Here is a 19,173-nt window from a genome sequence, read left to right on the forward strand (position 1 = left end):
GATCAGCTCAGCTCTGGCCATTGAGGCTATTTGGGGAGTGTATCAGCAAATGGAAGATCTTTCTCTCTGTCCTGTATAAATCTGCCTTTCCAATAAAAGTAAATAAATAAGTCTAAAATTAAGCTAAAATATTAAGCTATAAAATTATTGAAAATAGACTTATGGGCTGTTAAAATTCTTTTTTCCTAATTTTTATTTGAAACAGATTTACTGAGAGGAGAGAAAGAGAGAGAGATCTTCCATCTGCTGGCTCACTCCCCAAATAGCCAGAAAGGCTGGAGCTGAGCTGATCCAAAGCCAAGAGCTTCTTCCAGGTCTCCCATATGAGTAGAGAGGCCCAAGCACTTGAGCCGGCTCTGCTGCTTTCCTAGGTCATTAAGCAGGAAATGGGAATTGGAAGCCAAGCAGCCAGAACATGAACCGGTGTCTGTATGAAAAGCTGGTTGTGCAGGCAGAAGCTTAGCCTTCTATGCCACAGCACCAGATTCGGGAAATATAGCTTTGTAAAGGAAGCTATCACAAAGCAATACTAGATAATGAATTTCTCATTCTGAATAGTGTTGATGTTTGATGTGTGCACAGGGTTCAGAGAACCCATCCTTCCTGTTGGGTGGGTGGCAGTTCCTGCCCTTAGAGCTTGGTGACTCAGAACTAACACCCTGCTCACTCTGCAGGAAGCTTCCCCTATGATTTTGCTGTCTTAAGGGTCTTCGGAAGTGACCAGATGTGGACCAAACCCAACACTGTAGGCAGTTCAAGCTTAAGTGGAAGCTGTGGGACTCTTTCCCTTTGTTAGGTTCCAGAATGTGTCATCAGTCCACAACGTAAGAGTCACCATTTCTGTGGGCCACACCTGTTGGGCACCAGATGAGTATCACAGTCCATTGAAAGTGAGGGTGTGAAGGGTGAATGACTTGGCTGTTATCAGACTGCAAAGATGGAAAAGTGTGATAACATTGTGTCGTCAGGACTGTGAATTAGTTATGCTCAAACATTACTGTCATGACAGTAGACAGGTGTAACCTGCTTGAGAGGGCAGTATGGTGAAATCTATAAAAAAATTCAGGGCCCAGCGCATAGCCTAGTGCTAAAGTCCTTGCCTTGTATGCACCAGGATCCCATATAGGCACCAGTTCCTGTCCCAGCTGCTCCACTTCCCTTCTAGCTCCCTGCTTGTGGCCTGGGAAAGCAGTGGAGGATGGCCCAGACCTTGGGACCCTGCATCTGCAGTGGAGACCCAGAAGAGATTCCAGGTTCCTAGCTTTGGATTGATTCAGCTCCAGCCATTGTGGCCATTTGGGGGAGTGTACCAGCAGATGGAGGACCTTTCTGCTCTCTGTCTCTCCTCTCTGTAGATCTGCCTTTCCAACAAAAATAAATAAATCTTAAAAAAAATTTAAATAGAACATACCTTTTGACCCAGAAATTCTACGTTTTAAGAATTTCCCTACAGGAAATATGGGCATATAGATTTAAAGGTCCATGTTTAAGTGTAGCATGAAGCATAGGTGCATCAACTGTAATTAGTGAATTCCACCATGCATGTGTTGGTAAAGGGCTGGTTAACTAAATTACCAAATCCACACCTCAGCATATTCAGAGATGAGGTGAATTTTACATATTGATATTTGAGTATCTCAAAAACAATGACAGAAGCTCTCAGCCTGCCTGCCTCCGTGTCTCTCTAAACTAGTGGTTAGGATTCTAGTAAGGTACGTGCAAATTCAGAATACGTGGATTTGATGCCTGCCTTGTAACATGACTCTTGCTATTTATTGGTTTATTTTAAAGGCAGAACTAAAGAAGAAGAGAGGTGGAGGAGAAGAAAACGAGGAGAATGGAGGCAGCAGATAGAGGTATCTGCTGCTTCACTCCCCAGATGGCCGTAACAGCTGGGTCTGGGTCAGACAGAAGGCAGGAGCTGGGAACTCCATCCTGGTCTCTCACATGAGTAGCAGGGCATAAATGATTGGGCCACCACCTGCTGCTTTCCCAGACACATTAGCAGAAAGAGGGATGGTAAGCAGGCTAGCCAGGACTTTTAACCATAGATAGGCATGGAACATCTCCAGGAGGTGACTCTGGAAACCAGCAACTGTGGTTGGCTTTGGAAAGGGGTCTGGGTGTCTGGGATGGGGGAAAGCTTTGTCTTTCACACACGACTCTTTCGCACAGTTGGAGTATCTTAGCAAGCTTATGAATTGCTTTAAAAATAAAAGCCAAGACAATTGTTTGGTGCAGTGGTTAAGATGCCCACATCCCATATTTGAGTGTTTGGGTTGGAGTACCAACTCCACTTGCAATCAAGCTTTGTGCTGATTTATCTTCTGGAAGTCAGCAGGTGGTGGCTTAAGTGGTTGTATCTTTGCCAGACCGTGGGAGATACATATGGAGTTTCTGGCTGTCTGCTTTGGCCTGGCTCAGTCCCAGCTATTGTGGGCATCTGGGGAGTTAACCAGTAGAGGGGGCAGTGCTCATTGTGTGTCATTCTCTTTTTCTGTCCTGTTCACTTTCTCTTTCTCTCTCTTGGCCTTTCAAATGAATAAGTAAAAACTCTTCTTATGTGGGGCTGGCACTATGGCCCAACCAGCTAATCCTTTACCTCTAAGTGCCAGCATGTATATGGGATTGCTCCATTTCCCATCCCATCTAGCTCCCTGCTTGTGACCTGGGAAATCAGTAGAGGACAGCCCAAAACTTTGGGACCCTGCACCTGCATGGGAGACCCAGAAGAGCTCCTGGCTTCAGATTGGCTCAGCACTAGTCATTGCGGCCAGTTGGGGAGTGAATCATTGGATGGAAGATCTTCCTCTCTGTTTTCCCCTCTCACACACATGTATATATATGTCAGACTTTGCAATAAAAAACCTCATCTTATATAAAAACAAATAAAATAGATAAAAACAAACGTTGATCCTAATAACAAAATGCATGCAAAGATTGGGTTGAGCTCCAGAATGTTCCCATTTGAAAATGTCAGATGTTCCAATTTGTACAAGTGACATGCTACTTTATAGGCATGATTGTAATCTGCGAGGAAACCTGGGTTGGCAAACTTGCTTTTCCACTCACAGGTACTTGCTTGTTGGATCACTTGCTCTCCACATAAGAAAACTGAAACTCAGAATAGCAACATAAACGCCCAGTTTCCTGCTAAGTAAACCAGCCACAGCCAAGACTGGGATCCAAGCATCTTACCAGCACTCCTTCCTCCCAGGCTGACTCGAATAACTAATTGAGTATAGACATGGAGCTTTATGCTTCTGGTACACTTCTTAAAATAGCACACAGCACTGATGAAGACTTGGGGTCCAATGTGACAAGGAACAGGAAGAGACTGGGTCTGGGTCATGTACCTGTAGCTGTGGCTCAGTTGTGGCCAGAGCATTTGGACTTGGCTAGTGTAAACTCAGATATGCTCTAAGTGTAAAACGTACCCCAGATTTTGATGACCTAGTATTTAATGGATTATATAGAATGTAACATTTGCAATTACGAATAGTGCATATAGATTACATGTTAAAATGATAATTTCAGAAATTTTCTGGGTTAAAGAAAATACATCACTAAAATTAATTTTACCTACTTTTATATTTTGGATGTGGCACTGGAGAATTTGACATTACAAATGTGGCCTGCATTTTCCATTATATTTCTATCACATTGTGCAGGTTATAACTCTTCTTTTTTTTTTTTAAAGATTTATTTATTTTTACTGGAAAGTCAGATATACAGAGAGGAGAAGAGACAGAGAGGAAGATCTTCCGTCCAATGAGTCACTTCCCTAAGTGACCGCAATGGCTGGTGCTGCGCTGGTCCAAAGCCAGGAGCCAGGAACTTCCTCCAGCTTCCCCAAGATTTGTTGAATCCCAAGTCCCATCTACCACAGGCTGATGGTCCCCGCCCCGGGTATTTAGAAACATCCTCCCTCTACTCCACCTCAACGTTCTGCGAAGCTGCCTGCTCTGACTACAATCTTCCCCTCCTTCCTGTTCACTGCTCAGCTTTTCCCATTGGTCTCACTGCTTCTTCCACTTAGATGCCACTGTTTCTGACCCATCATCCTCCCTTTGCTCTGTAACCAGTCTCGGTTCCATGGCCCATCGTGGCCTGTGCCCTTCTGTCCACTCGCAAAGCTCTACAGGCCTTTCTTTGCATCAGATCTGTCTGGCAAGATCCTATGCCTGGATCTTGTACCTGGGGAGCCAACATTGTGAGAGAATGTTCCACACAGACACTCTTCAGAACAAGATACATGCTTTTCAGGGTGGATTAAAAACTACCAAACTCTAAAAGACCTTCACAATGCCTGATAATCTTGCTATGCTTTTTCACTTAACTCTGCTCTTTTTTCCTACAGTTACTATGACAAAGTCTCTCTAACCGCCTTGGACCTCCAAATTCTTATTCCCAGCAGATGGCCACATATGGACTTCTCCTCCAGGGACAGAGCTGACCACTCTCTCTCCCTTGGGTGGCTTGGGCCTTTGGCCACCACCCTTCCCTGGTGCTCTCCCTTCCCCCCCTCTCCTCTTCTCCCCTCTCCTCTCCTCTTTCCTTCCCCTCTTCTCTCCTCCTGTCTTCTCCTCCCCTCCCTTCCCCTCCCATCCCTTCTCTTCTCATTCTTTTTGAAAACTCATTCTCCTTGGTCTGCCATTAAGTGACGGAGTTCTTGGAGGCTGGTGGTCCTAGAGCCTCTCCATTACTCTTTACTGTCTCCCTAGGCAAATTCATCCACACAGACAACTCTCCGTCCCAGGGATCCCAAGTTCATGTCACTGACCCACACTGCAGTCTGAACTTCAGACTCATTAACCCAACTGCCTGCTTGAACTCTGTACCTGACAGTTAACAGGAATCTCAGAATCAAAGATAAAGCAAATGCATACACAGTCCTCCAGGTGGCTGGGGGAGAGAGGGGGAGGGAGACTTTCTGAGTATGTACATCTTGAATTTTGGACCATGTGTCAGTCATACCTGTTTAAACATAGGCAAACTTAATCATTTTTCAAAAACAAATTTGCAATCGCCTCCTCCCCTCAAATCTGGTTTTTTGATATTGCCAAACTCAGCAAAATACTCTCAGCAGTACCTCCAAAAGACACTGTCTTGGCACCTGGTCCTTCCTCAGCCTCCTGTCATGCATGTTATCCTAGGACCTTCAAAACAGAACCCGAGGCCGCCTTGTACACCTTTGATCCTCTGCTACCTGAGGCCAAGCCACCACCTGGTACACAGTCAGTGTTCCTCCAATTTCCTCGCCGTGCCTGCGCTCCACCTTGAACCTGTTGTTCACACAGCAGTGTGAGTGATCTGTTTCACAGTGTAAACCACGTGGGTTCGCTCTCCTGCCATCCTCTGGCTCCCCTCGGTTATTGGAATGAAGTCAGAACCCCTTCAGTGGCTTACCCATCCAGGCATGGTCTGGGCTCTGCTCATGCCTCCAGCCTCAACATCTTCAGCACACCCTTATAGTCTGGGCTGCCAACACACTGCCTTTCTTTCAGTCCTTTCTCTCTCTCTTTTTTCTTCTTCTTTCAGCCTGTTTTTTTTCTCCTTCTTTCAGCCCTTTTAATCCATCATGTTCTCTCCCACTGCAGGCACTTTGCGTATGCTATTCCCTCTGCTTGCTCCTTCCTTGATTGCCTTGAACTCTTATTCATCCTTTAGACATCAACCTTTACCTCTTCTGAGGAGGCCTGTGCCAATCGCTGGGCTAGTCAGGCCTCTCTTCCCTATTCTCATAGCACCTATTTGGTACAGTAAGGATCACCATTTGGAACTGCCTGCTTGTGCAATTATTTCATATTGGGTCTCCTGTTTAGGTGGTAAGCCCCAGGAAGACGAGCTGCCTGGTTGCTTCTCCATTGCTTGTTTAGACCTATGCAGAGTACCGGTACTCAAGTACAAATCCTGGGCAGTGACTTCCCCTGCCAGGGTTTACACATCAGTCTAGAGAGAGGGGGTGCAGAGCCCAGAGAAAGGCCAAACTGACCACTGAATCAGGGGGCCCCGCAGCCAGCTCTGATGTGATTCTTGGGCCTCCTTATGCCTCTGTTTCAGTCTAAGATGCCCTATGACATATGCATGTGTGTGTCTGTACCCACGCTCCTACATGTGCACTCATGCATGCACAACCCAGTTGCCCACTTCTTGGCAGGTGGGGGCCACATGTGGAATGAACTCCTAGGACTCTTCCCCAGAAAGCCAGGACTTGGGAGGAGAAGTCTGTGACTGGTGCTGACCAGCTACTGACCTCTGGCTCTCGCCTAGAAATAAAAGTAAATGTGTGTGTGCGCCACACACTCAGCATAGTACTCCCCGTGCCCAGTAAATGAAAGACAAACGACAAACACAAGTTTGTACCTGGGCTGTAGAGACTGGCTATGCCTTAAGGAACCCCAGGGTTGGGCCCCAGCGCAGTGGCCTAGCGGCTAAAGTCCTCACCTTGAACGTGCCATGATCTCATATGGGCGCCAGTTCTAATCCTGGCAGCTCCACTTCCCATCCAACTCCCTGCCTGTGGCCTGGGAAAGCAGTTAAGGACGGCCCAAAGCCTTGGGACCCTGAACCCACATGGGAGATCTGGAGGAACTTCCTGGTTCCTGGCTTTGGATTGGTGCAGCACTAGCCATTGCGCTCGCTTGGGGAGTGGATCATTGGACAGAAGATCTTCCTCTCTGTCTCTCCTCCTCTCTGTATATCTGACTTTATAATAAAAATAAATAAATCTTTAAAAAAAAGGGAACCCCAGGGTTAATCAGGAGGAGATGCATTGTTGCAAACACACCCAAGAAAATGTAAATGACAAAGAGGATAAGCCAACTGCTTCTTTAGACCCTTAAAAACTCAGTAGGCTGTGTAAGATGTCACTACCATCTTCCTCCCCTGCCAGGGGCATAGCTGGTGCAGGTCACACAGTGTGGGAGTGGCAGGGGGAGAATGTGCTGGTGGGAGCAGAAGGGGCAGGAGAAAGGAATATGGGACTCCAGTGTTTGGCCAAGACTGGTAAGCACTGAGCTAATCCACATTAAAATGTTAGCAGCTGGAGGCCATGCATCACATGGGACTCTTCCTGGCATCCCCCAAATGTAACTGTACCCAGAGGATCCTATTTTCAGTGAAAGAAGGACAGACAAGCTGGGTAGAGATTATACTTGCTCTCTCAGTCTCTCCAACATCAGAGAAAGGAGCTGCTGTGCTCCAGGGGAATTATTTCTGGCAGGCCAGCTCTCTTACCACATTGGATTTTGGGCATGTTTCTTTATGTTGAACTGACAGCGATGCCTTAAAATTTCCTATTACAAAACAGGAAATGGCAGCCCGAAGAGCTGAGGAGTTTGCACAGTGGCCCTGCTAGGCGGCGTGCAGCTCAAATAGAACCGACATCCTCTTGGTTGCATTGTGCATGCTCCACATTGCTGAGGTGGGCTTTCCTAGGCACCCCAATCCACCCCCAAATACTCCCGTGAAATGGTTGTCTTCCCCACTCCTTCCTTTGACTTCAGGCTGTGGCACAGTACCCCCGTGAAGGAAACGAGACAGGTTCTGGTGGACAGAATGCAGACAATGTATGAATAATGGATGTGTCTATGGATTCTGGAGTCTGATGACGGCCAAAATTTGGCTCTGCCAGTAACAACTGTGTGTCCCGAGTCAATTACTTAATTATGTTCAGCCTCAAGTGATAGTGCCACCTGAATGTGTAAATTATAGTAAGGTGTGCCCAATCCCACCCTCCCACACAACATGTAAGGAACTGATCTCAGTTTCTAACACTTGGTGATTACTTAATGAATGAATAGTAGTTTTGATGGATGAGCAAATTTTTTAAATATTTATGTATTTTTTTTTTTAATTGGAAAGTCAAATAGTAGAGAGAGAAGGAGAGACAGAGAGGAAGATTTTCTGTCCGCTGGTTCTCTCCCCAAGTGGCTACAATGGTGAGAGCTGAGCTGATCTGAAGCCAGGACACAGGAGCTTCTTCTGGGTCTCTAACACGGGTGCAGGGTCCCATGGCTTTGGGTCATTCTCAACTGCTTTCCCAGGCCACAGGCAGGGAGCTGGATGGGAAGTGGAGCTGCTGGGATATGAACCAGCACCCATATGGGATCCTGCGACGTGTAAGGTGAGGGCTTTATCCACTAGGCTACCGTGCTGGGCCTGATGGATGAGAATTTTTTAAAGCGACATAGAGTGGGATCCCCATTCCCAGGAATTTGTAAGCAGAAGTTGAAGCTGTGCTGGGGCTGGAGTGGGTGTGTTGGGTAGAGCAAGTTATTCCTGCACCCCATGTCACGTAGTTGGTACAGACTGGAATGTCCATTTGCTGTAGTTGGTGTCTGAATGTGATGGCAAAGGTAGGAGGGCTGGGGGGAGATGATTAAGCTGGGAGTGCAGACAGTACACTTGTGGAAGAGGCTCGGGTAAGCTCTGTTGCCACTTGCATCTTGTGAGGACACAGAAGTTGCCCCCTCTGAGTAACTCTCACCAGATACTGAACCTACCACCCCCTTGACCTTGGACTTCCCAGCCTCCAAAGCAGTGAACACCAAGTTTCTGTGTTTTTTTTTTTTTTTTTTAAATAAATTTCTCACCCTACAGCAGCCCCAAAGGACTACAACCACACCTGCACTTCTGTGGTTCTCTGCTGAAAGTGTAATGAGAGATTGGGTGGCAGAAAATTCCTCCCTGTGGAATGCCTTCTGGAACATTTCCTCCACTGCTTTTCTGGGCACAAACAAAAGTCACCCCTTGCTGAAAAACCAGACTTTGCTGAAAGGCGACAGGCAATGGTCAAATCCATGCTGTACTTCTCATCAGATGCCAAAGAAGCCAGGCATGACGCCAGTGCTGCTTTGCCCTGCCACAGCCTTGGGGTAGGACTGGCTTTGCAAAGCTGGGCTGCAGGACTCGGTGTCAGGCCAGCCCGGGGAACCGGAAGTCAGGGTTCTTTGCAGATGCCTTTGCAGGACATGTATTGAACAGGAAGTTGAAGGAAGAAACGAGAAGGTGTGATCACCTAACAACCCTTTGTTAAGGGGTGGGGCTTACAGGAGGCCTGCAGGGGAAGTAGAGTGATTAACCAATAACTCAGGCATGCACATATCTGGGAAATGCAGAAAACAGAGTCAGGGTCAGAAATTAAGGGTCAGTTCCTTTCCATCATCTAGGTCTCAATTTGAAAATGACTTCTTCCAGGAAACCTTCCCAAACCCTCAGTACCAGGTTGAGGGTCGCTGTAGGGTGCCCCGTTGCTTCCTGTTCCTCTCTAAGGACACACCTTACCCCACCTGTGTAACCCTTCTTGATGGATAGTTCATCCTGTCAGATCAGTATCAGCCATGTGAACACAGGGGCTGCTCCATCCAGGTTACCCCTGGATGCCCAGAGCCTAGCACAGGCTGAATGCATTTCTCTAGGCAACTCCTTTAACCTCTCCAAGCTCAGTTTCTCCACTTGTAAAATGCAGATGGATAGGCCTGGCATGGTAGTCTAGTGGCTAAAGTACTTGCTCTGCATGCTCTGGGATCCCTGCTTCAGATCGGCTCAGCTCTGGCTGTTGTGGCACTTGGGGAGTGAATCAGCAGATGGAAGATCTTCCGGTCTGTGTCTCCTCCTCTCTGTATATCTGACTTTCCAATAAAAATAAATAAATCTTTTTTTTCTTTTTAAAGCAGATGAGTAGCATCTCTTTGCAGTATGGCAGAGATGAATAGAAAGTGCTGTTAATGTGCTTGGCACAAAGTAAGTGCTCAGCGGAATCATGGTTACCATTCTCTGGTGATTGTTATTAATGGTCCTAAAAGCTCAAATGACATTGACTCTTCAGTTGACTGGAGGAGACTGCTGGTGATCTTTGTATCCCACACACCTGGCTGTGTCTTCCTGGCTCTGAAAGACCTCGGCAAGTTGGCACTCGCTCTTTTCTCCATCCGTAGGAGTCCTTCGCACTCTAATTCCAGTTGCACTCAATTAGGGACCACTCCCCCTTTGACCTGTATCCATTCAAGTCAGCTCAGTCATCCCTTCCCGTTTCTTGGCTCCCTTCAGTCTTTCAAACTATCTTCTGTCACTTCTGGTGCCGGGTCCCATGAGGCCGCTATAGCACGGGGCATAACCTCCTTAGCGCTCATGCTTTGCTCAGTGGAGCAGCAGGCATAGTGTTGTGTTTAGGTGTGAATCATCAGCCTCCAGCAGCACATGTCACAAGTGCTGGCTCATGCAAGTAGCAGCAGGTGAATTGAACTAACTGTTGAGTTGATGTAAAAGAACACATTCTTGCTTGAGAAGCTCTGGAATGCCACTCCAGAGTATGTGTAAGTATTGGTTGCAGAACTGCAGGTCTAAGGTTCTAGCTGTAGGCATTGGCTTCCAAAAGGCACATGATACAGCCCACAGTGGGCATGGGGGCAGGGGTCTCAGTACAGAAGGCAGGAAGTTGGAAAAACTTCATGTTACATCTGCTTAGCAGTGCCAGGTACCCAGGAACTCACATTGCCTGTGCTTCCAAGACCAGGTCTAACAGAGGGAAAAAGAAATTATTCTAGCATATTCACCCAAGATCCAAGACCTTCCCAAGCTCCATTTCCTTGGTGCTCAGATAACTTGTCTGAATATCAAGAAACAGTATGTGAATGGAAAACCCATGTGCAAATAAAAATTAACTACTGCTCCTTCTGGCTGTGCTCACGAGTCCTGCTCTCTCTGCTTACCTTACTGTTCTTGCTTTGTTTTCAAGGCTTTTTCAGTGGCTCCAGGGTGTCTGACATCAAATATTTGTAGAGGATCTGCCTTTCTCTCAGGGTTATCTTCCAGCTCAGGGACTTGCTGTGAAGTTCCTGGAATGCTACTGAGCCAAAGGAAACTTCAAAGCAAAACAGCATTGCCTCCTGCCCTAAGCCAGATAGCAAACTCTATGGGTTTGTCAGGCTAAAGCCTCACATAAGATATAACAAGGCTTTACCTGACAACTGTTGGTGTCCTGAGATCGGAGGGTAAGTAGCAGGTGTACACATCCTGACAAGCTGCTGCCAGCAGCAATGGAGGGCACGTGGGAAGGTTCCAATAGCTCTCCACCAGACCACAGGTTAGAATCTCCCAAGAAGCTGAGAGACAGTCGAAACAGGGTCTGCCTTCCGAGATACTGATTCAACAGGGCTCAGATATGACATGGGCCCGTGTCATTATTATCTGTCTCCCAGGAGGTTCTAATAGGCAGCTTTGGCTGGAAACCACTCAGCTTGCCCACTCTCCTTGGAAGAAGGAGGACATCTTCGCATCCAGGGCAGACAGGCAGCATGGGACTGGAGCAGGTCCCTTCCCTCTGGCAGCTGGGGTTCCCTGTGGCACGGCTCCCCCCGGGGTCAGTGTGCTGGCTGAGGGTGCCTCTCAGCAGTGGGGCGGGGCCAGTGTGTGTTCTTGGCCAGCTGGTCACTTGCACAAGGACCGTCCTGCGCGTCCTTTACAGTCCACTGTGTCGTTTCTCCTTCCCGGCCCAGCAGATCACTTGGAGGGGGAAAGTTAATCTCCAACTCGAAGCTTGCCAGTCCTCTTTACATATATCCCAATTTCTGCTGGAGAAGTAAACACACTTGTGCCATAAAGCCAGTTTTCTTGAAAAACCCCAGTGTAGGAAACCTGGCTTTTGAATGCACTGACTGTGGTAGTTCAGGGGCATGAGATCTCTAAGTGGGGCACCAGCTAAACACCCCCAGGTGCCTGCTGGCACAACACCCACTGCCTCTTTTCCTGCTTAGTACATGCCTATCCTGAATAGGGTGTCTATTTCTGAGCACCTGCTCACTGCCTGCAGTTCTCTGTCCTGTCCTGCTTTGTAGTCTCAGCCTCACCTGTCCAAGAAGTCCTTCTGGACTTCCTGGGTAAGGTGGCTCCAGTGAGGAGTGGCAGAAGCCACACACATCCCCTCTATCCTCTCAGCAAGGACTTGAGTTCAGCCCATCAGAGGTTTCAGCACGTGCCTTGGATTTAGATAAACTGAAATGCTTTAGGGTGGAGGTTGTGGCACAGTGAGATAAGCTGCCACCTGGGACTCCCCCATTATATACAGAAGTACTTACCTCCCCCTTCCCATTCAACTTCCTGTTCATGTGACTAGGATACAGCAGACAATGGCTGAAGTTCTTGAGGCCTTGTTACCCATGTGGGAGGCCAGGATGGGGTTCTTGACTTTTGGCTTTGGTCTGGCCCAGTCCTTGCCATGCAGGCATTGAGGAGAATAGACCAAAGGATGGAGGATCTTGCTCTGACCCGCCCTCTTGGTCATTCTGCCTTTCAAATACATTTTTAGAATCAATAAATATTGTAAAATGGCTTAAAAGAGAAAAAGGGGGATGGGGGCAACTAGAACAGATGATACACATAGCTGACATTTAGTCTTGGGGATGATGGAAAACAGAGGGTACCTGGGACCCGACTGCCCCCAAAGCAGCAGGCAATACACACAGGGCCACCTCCTGGGCCACCTCCTGGTTGACTCCATCCCTCCCTCAGTCTCAGCTTAGTCCTCCAGTCACTTTTTGAGCAGGAGCCCTGCGGGGGGAGGAATATGTTTAGTATGTACCCATCGGTCAGGAGCTGGTGTCTCCTCCATGTGGTATGCTTGTCACTAGTACAGCACTTATCACTCTGTATTAGGGGTCTGTATCTCCTCTGAGTAAGAGCTAAAAGCTGCTTGCTTAAAAGTCTACCAGAAACAAACAAAAAACCCATAAAAAACAAAACAAACAAGAAAACAACAACAACAACAACAAAACAAAACAAAAGTCTACCAGAAGGAGACTGCTGGCTAAGCAAAGTGTAGTCATATCACATGATGGCAAATGACTGCGAGGAGGAGCCGTTGAAAGAAATGAACAAGACCGCTATTGATCAGCATAGATGGAGATCAAACCCGTTGAATAACAAGTATAGCATGACTGTACTTGGTACAAGTACAATGAAAAAAACACTTTTTTTTCCCCAGTGAGAACATCTGTATGTTTGCAAAACAATTTTCTATAAATCTGGAAGGACAGTGTAGCAGAAGCCCACACCTCCTTGGTCTGTCTCATCAGGCGCCAGCCCAGAGCTCATGGCAGCAGAGTGGACACTCAGTAAATGTGTGCCACATGGAGGTGACCAGGGAAGCTCTGTCCTGGAGAGAGGGCTGCAGGAGACCCCAAGGGCCTTCAGGAAATGCCTCCAAACCACACACACAACCTCCCCACTTGCATACTGCCCCCTTTTTGCAGTGTCCACGCATGCAGAGACTGAGCGCTGGTCTTTCTCCTTTGAGGGACAAGATCCTACTACCATGCTATCTCCTAAGTGTAACTGCCTCCCAGTGCCATCACATTGGCAACCGGGGCTCCAAGTGTGAATTTGGTGGGGCGACAACATTCAGTCCACACAACTGATACTGTGTCCACCCTACTGAAAACTCTCTCTCCTATCAGATCCCACATTGTAAGTCATTTCAGTACCCATGCTAAAGGATAAAAATCTTATCTAAACTAGACACGGCCTCAGCCAGGTCCAATTCAATCCTTTACCACACGTCTTCAGCTGTGGAGATGTGACATTACCCTGTACACCACATTATGATACCTAGAGAAGGTATACATGGTGGTTGTTCTATAATATTACATTGCTTGGTGACATAGCCATCTTAGTACAGTAAGATGTCCAAACAACAACAAAATCATATCCTTAGTGCGAAGTGACATGTAACTATATGTGAGCTATGCACTTCCAAAATATAGTGGTGGAATAGGCTAGGACAAGGCATTCCCATTCCAACAGGGAGAAATCTGAAAGCAGAAAAGGATGGTGGGTCCCAAGCAAGTCCAAACGAAGCAAGGCAAACACAATTAGGTCAGAATATTATCATTTGAAGATAATTCTCTTTTGTTTGGCGGGCCTTAAGAACACACTCTGGCATGGAACAGAACTCTGTCAGGTGGCTTTGTCCCCACCAAGGCTCCAGAGGACACTGGCTGGCCTATTAGAACTAAGGCAGTGCCCCCCACCCCGTCACTGAGGGCGCAGCCTGGCTGCTCACTCATCTCCTTTTGCTTATTCCCTGTTGTCTTGAAGAACAGTGCATCCTGTTCCCAGCCAGGGACGTCCTTAGTCCCATCCCATGGCTGTTCCAAGGCTGACGGCCTCCCTTCATTTGGTCTTGTTTCTCACCCCTTCGGTTCAGGGTGGGAATGTTGCTGCGGGGGTGGCTGACCAGGGCCTAGGCTCACACCCGCACTAATCTTATCGAAAGCTGCTGGGCCACACCTTGGCACTCTCTTCTGAACATGCTTTTTCATTTTCTGCAACATAGGCAGGTTGAGAATTTTCCAGATCTTTAAGTTATGGTTCCTTTTGGCTTAACAACTCTTTGTTCAATGTATTTCTCTTGAATTCTATAAGAAGTCAGGGGAACCAATCTCTTCTTTCAGCATTTTCTTATAAACCTCTCCTGCTAAAAATCTGAGCTCATCCCTTCTAAATTCTGCTTCCCACAAAGCACTGGGACACAGACACAATCCACCCAGGTTCTTTGCCATGTTAAAGCAAGGGTCACCATGCTTCTCACTTTGAGAGCTCATCAGAATTAACATCCACACTTCTAGAACATGTTCCCAAACGCCTCCAGCCTCTACCAATTACCCAGTTCCAAAGCCACTCCCACATTTTAACATTTATTGTAGTTTCACCCTATTTCTCAGGACTGATTTCTTTTTATACGGAAGGGAGAGTTACAGAGACCGAGGGACAGACAGAACCATAGCTTCTATCTGGTGACTCACTTCCCAGATGACCTCAATGGCCAGGGCTGGGCCAGGCCAAAGTTAAGAGCAAGTGGCTTCTGTTGGGTCTCCAAAATGGGTACAGGGACCCAAGTACATGGGGTATCTTCTGCTGTTTTTCCTAGGCACATTAGCAGGGAACTGGAACCGAAATGGAGCAGCTGGGACTCAAACCAGTGCCTACATGAGATGCTAGCCTCATAAGCCCAGCTAAACCCACTGTGCTACTTTGTTGGTCCCCAGTATCTTTCTCATTTGGCTTTGATGCTGTAACAAAATCTCTTGTGCTGCGCAGCTAAACCACAGACATTTATTTCCCACAGATCTAAGATCAAAGCACCCGTAGATTCAGTGTATGGTGACGGCTCTATTCCTGGCTTGCCAATGGCCACCTTTTCACTGAGTAGAGAGGGAGACCAAAAGGGAACACTCTCACTGTCTCTTGTTCTTGTTTGCTAGTATTTATTTGAAAGGCAGAGTCAGAAAGGGAGAGAAACACAGAGAGCAAGATACCTTTCTCTCTTTTTTTCCCCTAAAGATTTGTTGATTATCCTTGGAAAGGCAGATTTTCTAAGAGAAGGAGAGATAGAAAGATCTTCCATCTACTGGTTCACTCCCCAAATGACTGCAACAGCCAAAAGTGAGCCAATCTGAAACCAGGAGCCAGAAGCTTCTTCTGGGTCTCTCATGTGGGTGTGGGGCCAGCCTCCTCTGCTTTCCCAGGGCACAAGCAGGGAGTTGGGCAGGAAGAGGAACAGTTGGGATGTGAACCAGAGTCCATATGAGTTGCCTGTGCTTGGAGGTGGAGGATTAGCCAGTTGAGCCAACACACTGGCTCTGGAGAGATATCTTTCATCTGGCTTTCTGCCTAAGTGGCCACAGTGGGCTGAAGCTTGGCCACTCCAAAGCCAGGATCCAGGAGATTCTTACAGATCTTCCTTATAGGGGCAGGGCCCAAGCACTAAGCAATTCTGTAGCTTTACCAGGCTTATTAGCAAGGAGCAGGTTTGAAAGTGGACCTGCCAGGATGTGAACTGGTACCCATACACAGGCAGTGGCTTAACCTGCTATGCCAAGTGAGGGCGATGTCCCCTGCTGCCAAGGTTTGCCACTCCAAGGCTGGCACCTTGCTCCCATGCTGGTCTTCTCCATGAGACTTAAGCTTCCTGAGATCATAATTGTGAACTGGGGTCAGCACTGTGACATCCACCTTCAGTGCTGGAATCCCATATTGGTGTCAGTCCGAATTCTGGCTCCTCTACTTCTGCCCCAACTCCCTGCTAACGACCTAGGAAAGCAGTGGATGGTGGTCCAAGTGCTTGGGCCTCTGCATTCATACGGGAGACCTGAAAGAAGCTCCAGGCTCCTAGCTTTGGACTAGCCTATTTCCAGCCATTGTGTCCATTGAGGGAGTGAATTCAGCAGAAGGAAGATCTCTCTGTCTCTTTTACTCTGTAACTCTGCCTTTCAAATGAATGAATGAATGAATGAATGAATAAACAATCTTAAAAGAAAAATAAAAACTGTGAACGACAGTACCTTCCACATCTATCGAGGTCTGCCTCCTATAAGGAGAGGGTACATTGAATAAGAGAGTGAACAGAATTTTATACACTATGGGAATGGCAGGCTCCTGGACATCACTGTCATGTGTACAGCTATATTAAGAATGACATACTTGGGGTCTGGAAAACTATGGAAAAGGCCACTGCAACAGGAGATACACTGATCCTTTTGCAAGACTGCTGTTGGCTCCACGGGCACCAGAGGAACATGCCCCATCCCATTTCTGGGCTTCTGAGACCTGCAACCTCCCGTCAGAGAGTTAGAAACGCCAGGAGCGCTAAGCTGCTGAACCCTGGTTTCCCCACTGACTGACTATCACCTTGCACAAGGAACTTAGCTCTTCTGTGCCCCTGCTTCCCCACTTGTGAATAGGGATTGGAGTAGCATTTATGGGCCTGGTGTGATGGCTCAGTGGCTAAAGTCCTCCCTTTGCAAGTGCTGGGATCCCACATGGGCGCCAGTTTGTGTCCCTGCAGCTCCACTTCCCATCCCTTCCAGCTCCCTGCTTGTGGCCTGGGAAAGCAGTAGAGGATGGCCCAAAGCCTTGGGACCCTGCACCCATGTGGAAGAACCAGAAGAAGCTCCTGGCTTCGGATCGGCTCCGCTCTAGCTGCTGTGGCCACTTGGGGAGTGAACCAGTGAACAGATCTTTCTCTCTGTCTCTCTCCTTCTCTCTGTCAATCTGCCTTTCCAATTAAAAAAAAAAAAAGTAGCACTTACAGGGTGGTGTTTGGCTTAGCTGTTAAGATACCCAAATCCCTTATGAATCAGAGTTCTGAGTTTGACCTAATTCCAGCTTTTTGCAAATGTATGTCCTAGGAGGAGCAGGTGGTGGCTCAAACACTTGGGTCACTACTGCACATTTGGGAGCCGACCCAAATGGCATTTTAAGCACCCCGCTTGCTGATTGCATGCATTTGGGGACTGAACCTGCAGGTGGGAGTTTTGTCTTTGAAATAAACAGTAAAATACAGGGCTGGTGCTATGGGTTAGCCACTTAAGCTGCTGCCTGCAGCGCCAGCACCCATAAGGGCATTAGTCCAAGTTTCAACTGCTCCATTTCTGATCCAGCTCCGTGCTAATGTGCCTGGGAAGGTAACAGATGGATCCAAGTGCTTGAGCCCCTGCAACCACAGGGTCTGGGAGAGGCGTCTGGCTCCTGGTTTTGGACCACTCCAGCACTAAGCAGCAAAAGGAAGAGCTCTGTCTATCCCTCCCTCTTTCTCTGTAACTCTGCCTCCAAATAAATGACATCTGTTTACAAGTAGTGAAATACATGACTCCCACTAAATATTTGTCAAGATTAGGAAGGAAAAAAAAAAAGAGTGGCTCTCATTTCCTAGTGTTGCCCGGCAGGTTAAATGGTAAGGAGTCTCTTACTTTGAGAAAGTTCCAGGATGGGCAACACTAAAGCCCTGTAGCCCTACCCTACTCTCTGTCGACAGCTCAGATGACTAATCCATAAAATGGGAATGGTAAGGCTGATGATTACATGAGAAAGTAAATTGCGTGATACTCTGGTGTTTGTACTGATAGGAGTTGCTGCTTTACGACCAAAGCCAGGCCCCTGAAGCTATGCACGCAGTGAGGACCCTCTCTGGCTGGAGGGGTTCAGGCCCAACGCACAGCCCAGAACCCCCTTCTTCCCGAGCAGGCTCTCATGGGTTCATCCTAATGGCCGGGGAGGCCTGTGGAGCCCAGATAACCTGCGGGCGCATGGAAGGGCGGAGGCGTCCCTACGATAGGGGGCGGGCTCGGCGCGCTCTCCAGGGGCTGCAGCCTGCGCTGCAGAGGCGGCTGCAGGCGGGGAGCCGGTTATCTCCCCGCGGGTTTCCGTCTCCGATAACCGCCGCCAGGGCTCGCCTGCCCGGCTGGTGGCCCAGGGCGCCGGGGCCAGGGTGTTTCAGCTCCCCAGGCGGTGTGGGGTCTCCGGCGGGGCTCCCCGCACGCCCCACCACCGGACGAGGTCACCCCCCGCAACCCTGCGACCCCCGTGCGCGCCCAGGTCCCCCTCCCTCGGTGCTTACTTTGCAGGCTGCGGACGGTGGCCAGGCAGAGGGCGAAGAGTCCCAGCGAGAAGCCCCGGGTTTTCCTCCTCCAGCTCGGCAGCAGCTTCATGGGCAAGCCCCGGGCGGCACGGGCCGGGCATGGGCTTCCCGGGCGCAGCCGCAGCCGTGTGCCCGGACCGTGTGGCAGCCGCACCTCCGCCCGCCGCAGGCACAGCCGCAGTCGCTGCCTGTTCTTCCTCCTCCCGAGGGTCCTGCAGGTTCTCTCAGGGCTAGATGCAGATGAACATCCGCTGGGGCTGCACCAGTTCCCAAAGAGAGAGAAAGAGAGCAAGAGAGTGCGCGCGAGAAAATGGATATGGAAAGGAATGGGAGTGCACGCTCGCAGAGGTAAATAATGGCAAATAATGAGCGGCTCCTTCCGTTCACACCCAGTTTGCTGGCCTTGATTCGAGAGTCAGCTGGATGCTGAGTGGCGGGAGAAAAGGAAAGTACCTCGCCCGAGGTACACTGAGCCTCGACCGAGAACACTGAGGGACCGGCTAAATGACTCCACGGGGAAGTGAAGGCTTTCAGCAAAGTGAAATGACAGGAGAGGACGACTGGGGCCTGAGGCTGCTGCTCGGGGTGGAGCCATCCATTGGCCGGTATAATTCATCACTCATCTAGCCATCCATCCAGGACAGGTTCAGAGTGTTGATTTCGTTCAGAGTCTGGGATTGTGGTAGCCACTTGGAGAACACGGCACTATGTTAAGCACTTTCCAAGACAGATGTAGGACATCTTTGGGAGTTCCT

At 48.5% G+C, this 19,173-nt stretch overlaps 1 protein-coding gene across 1 annotated transcript in view; it reads right to left on the reverse strand.

Moving 5' to 3' along the window:
* VSTM5 (V-set and transmembrane domain containing 5) overlaps positions 1-18,816 on the reverse strand; it is a 31,782-nt gene extending 12,966 nt beyond the window's left edge. Inside the window, exon 1 of the mRNA XM_004585174.2 lies at positions 18,398-18,816. Within this exon, the coding sequence (XP_004585231.2) occupies positions 18,398-18,488 (91 nt within the window). The 5' untranslated portion in view covers positions 18,489-18,816. The remainder of the gene's footprint in view (positions 1-18,397) is intronic.
* Between the last annotated feature and the right edge of the window lie 357 nt (positions 18,817-19,173).

This window comes from Ochotona princeps, chromosome 4 (genome assembly GCF_030435755.1).
Source record: "Ochotona princeps isolate mOchPri1 chromosome 4, mOchPri1.hap1, whole genome shotgun sequence".
Classification (NCBI taxonomy): domain Eukaryota; kingdom Metazoa; phylum Chordata; class Mammalia; order Lagomorpha; family Ochotonidae; genus Ochotona; species Ochotona princeps.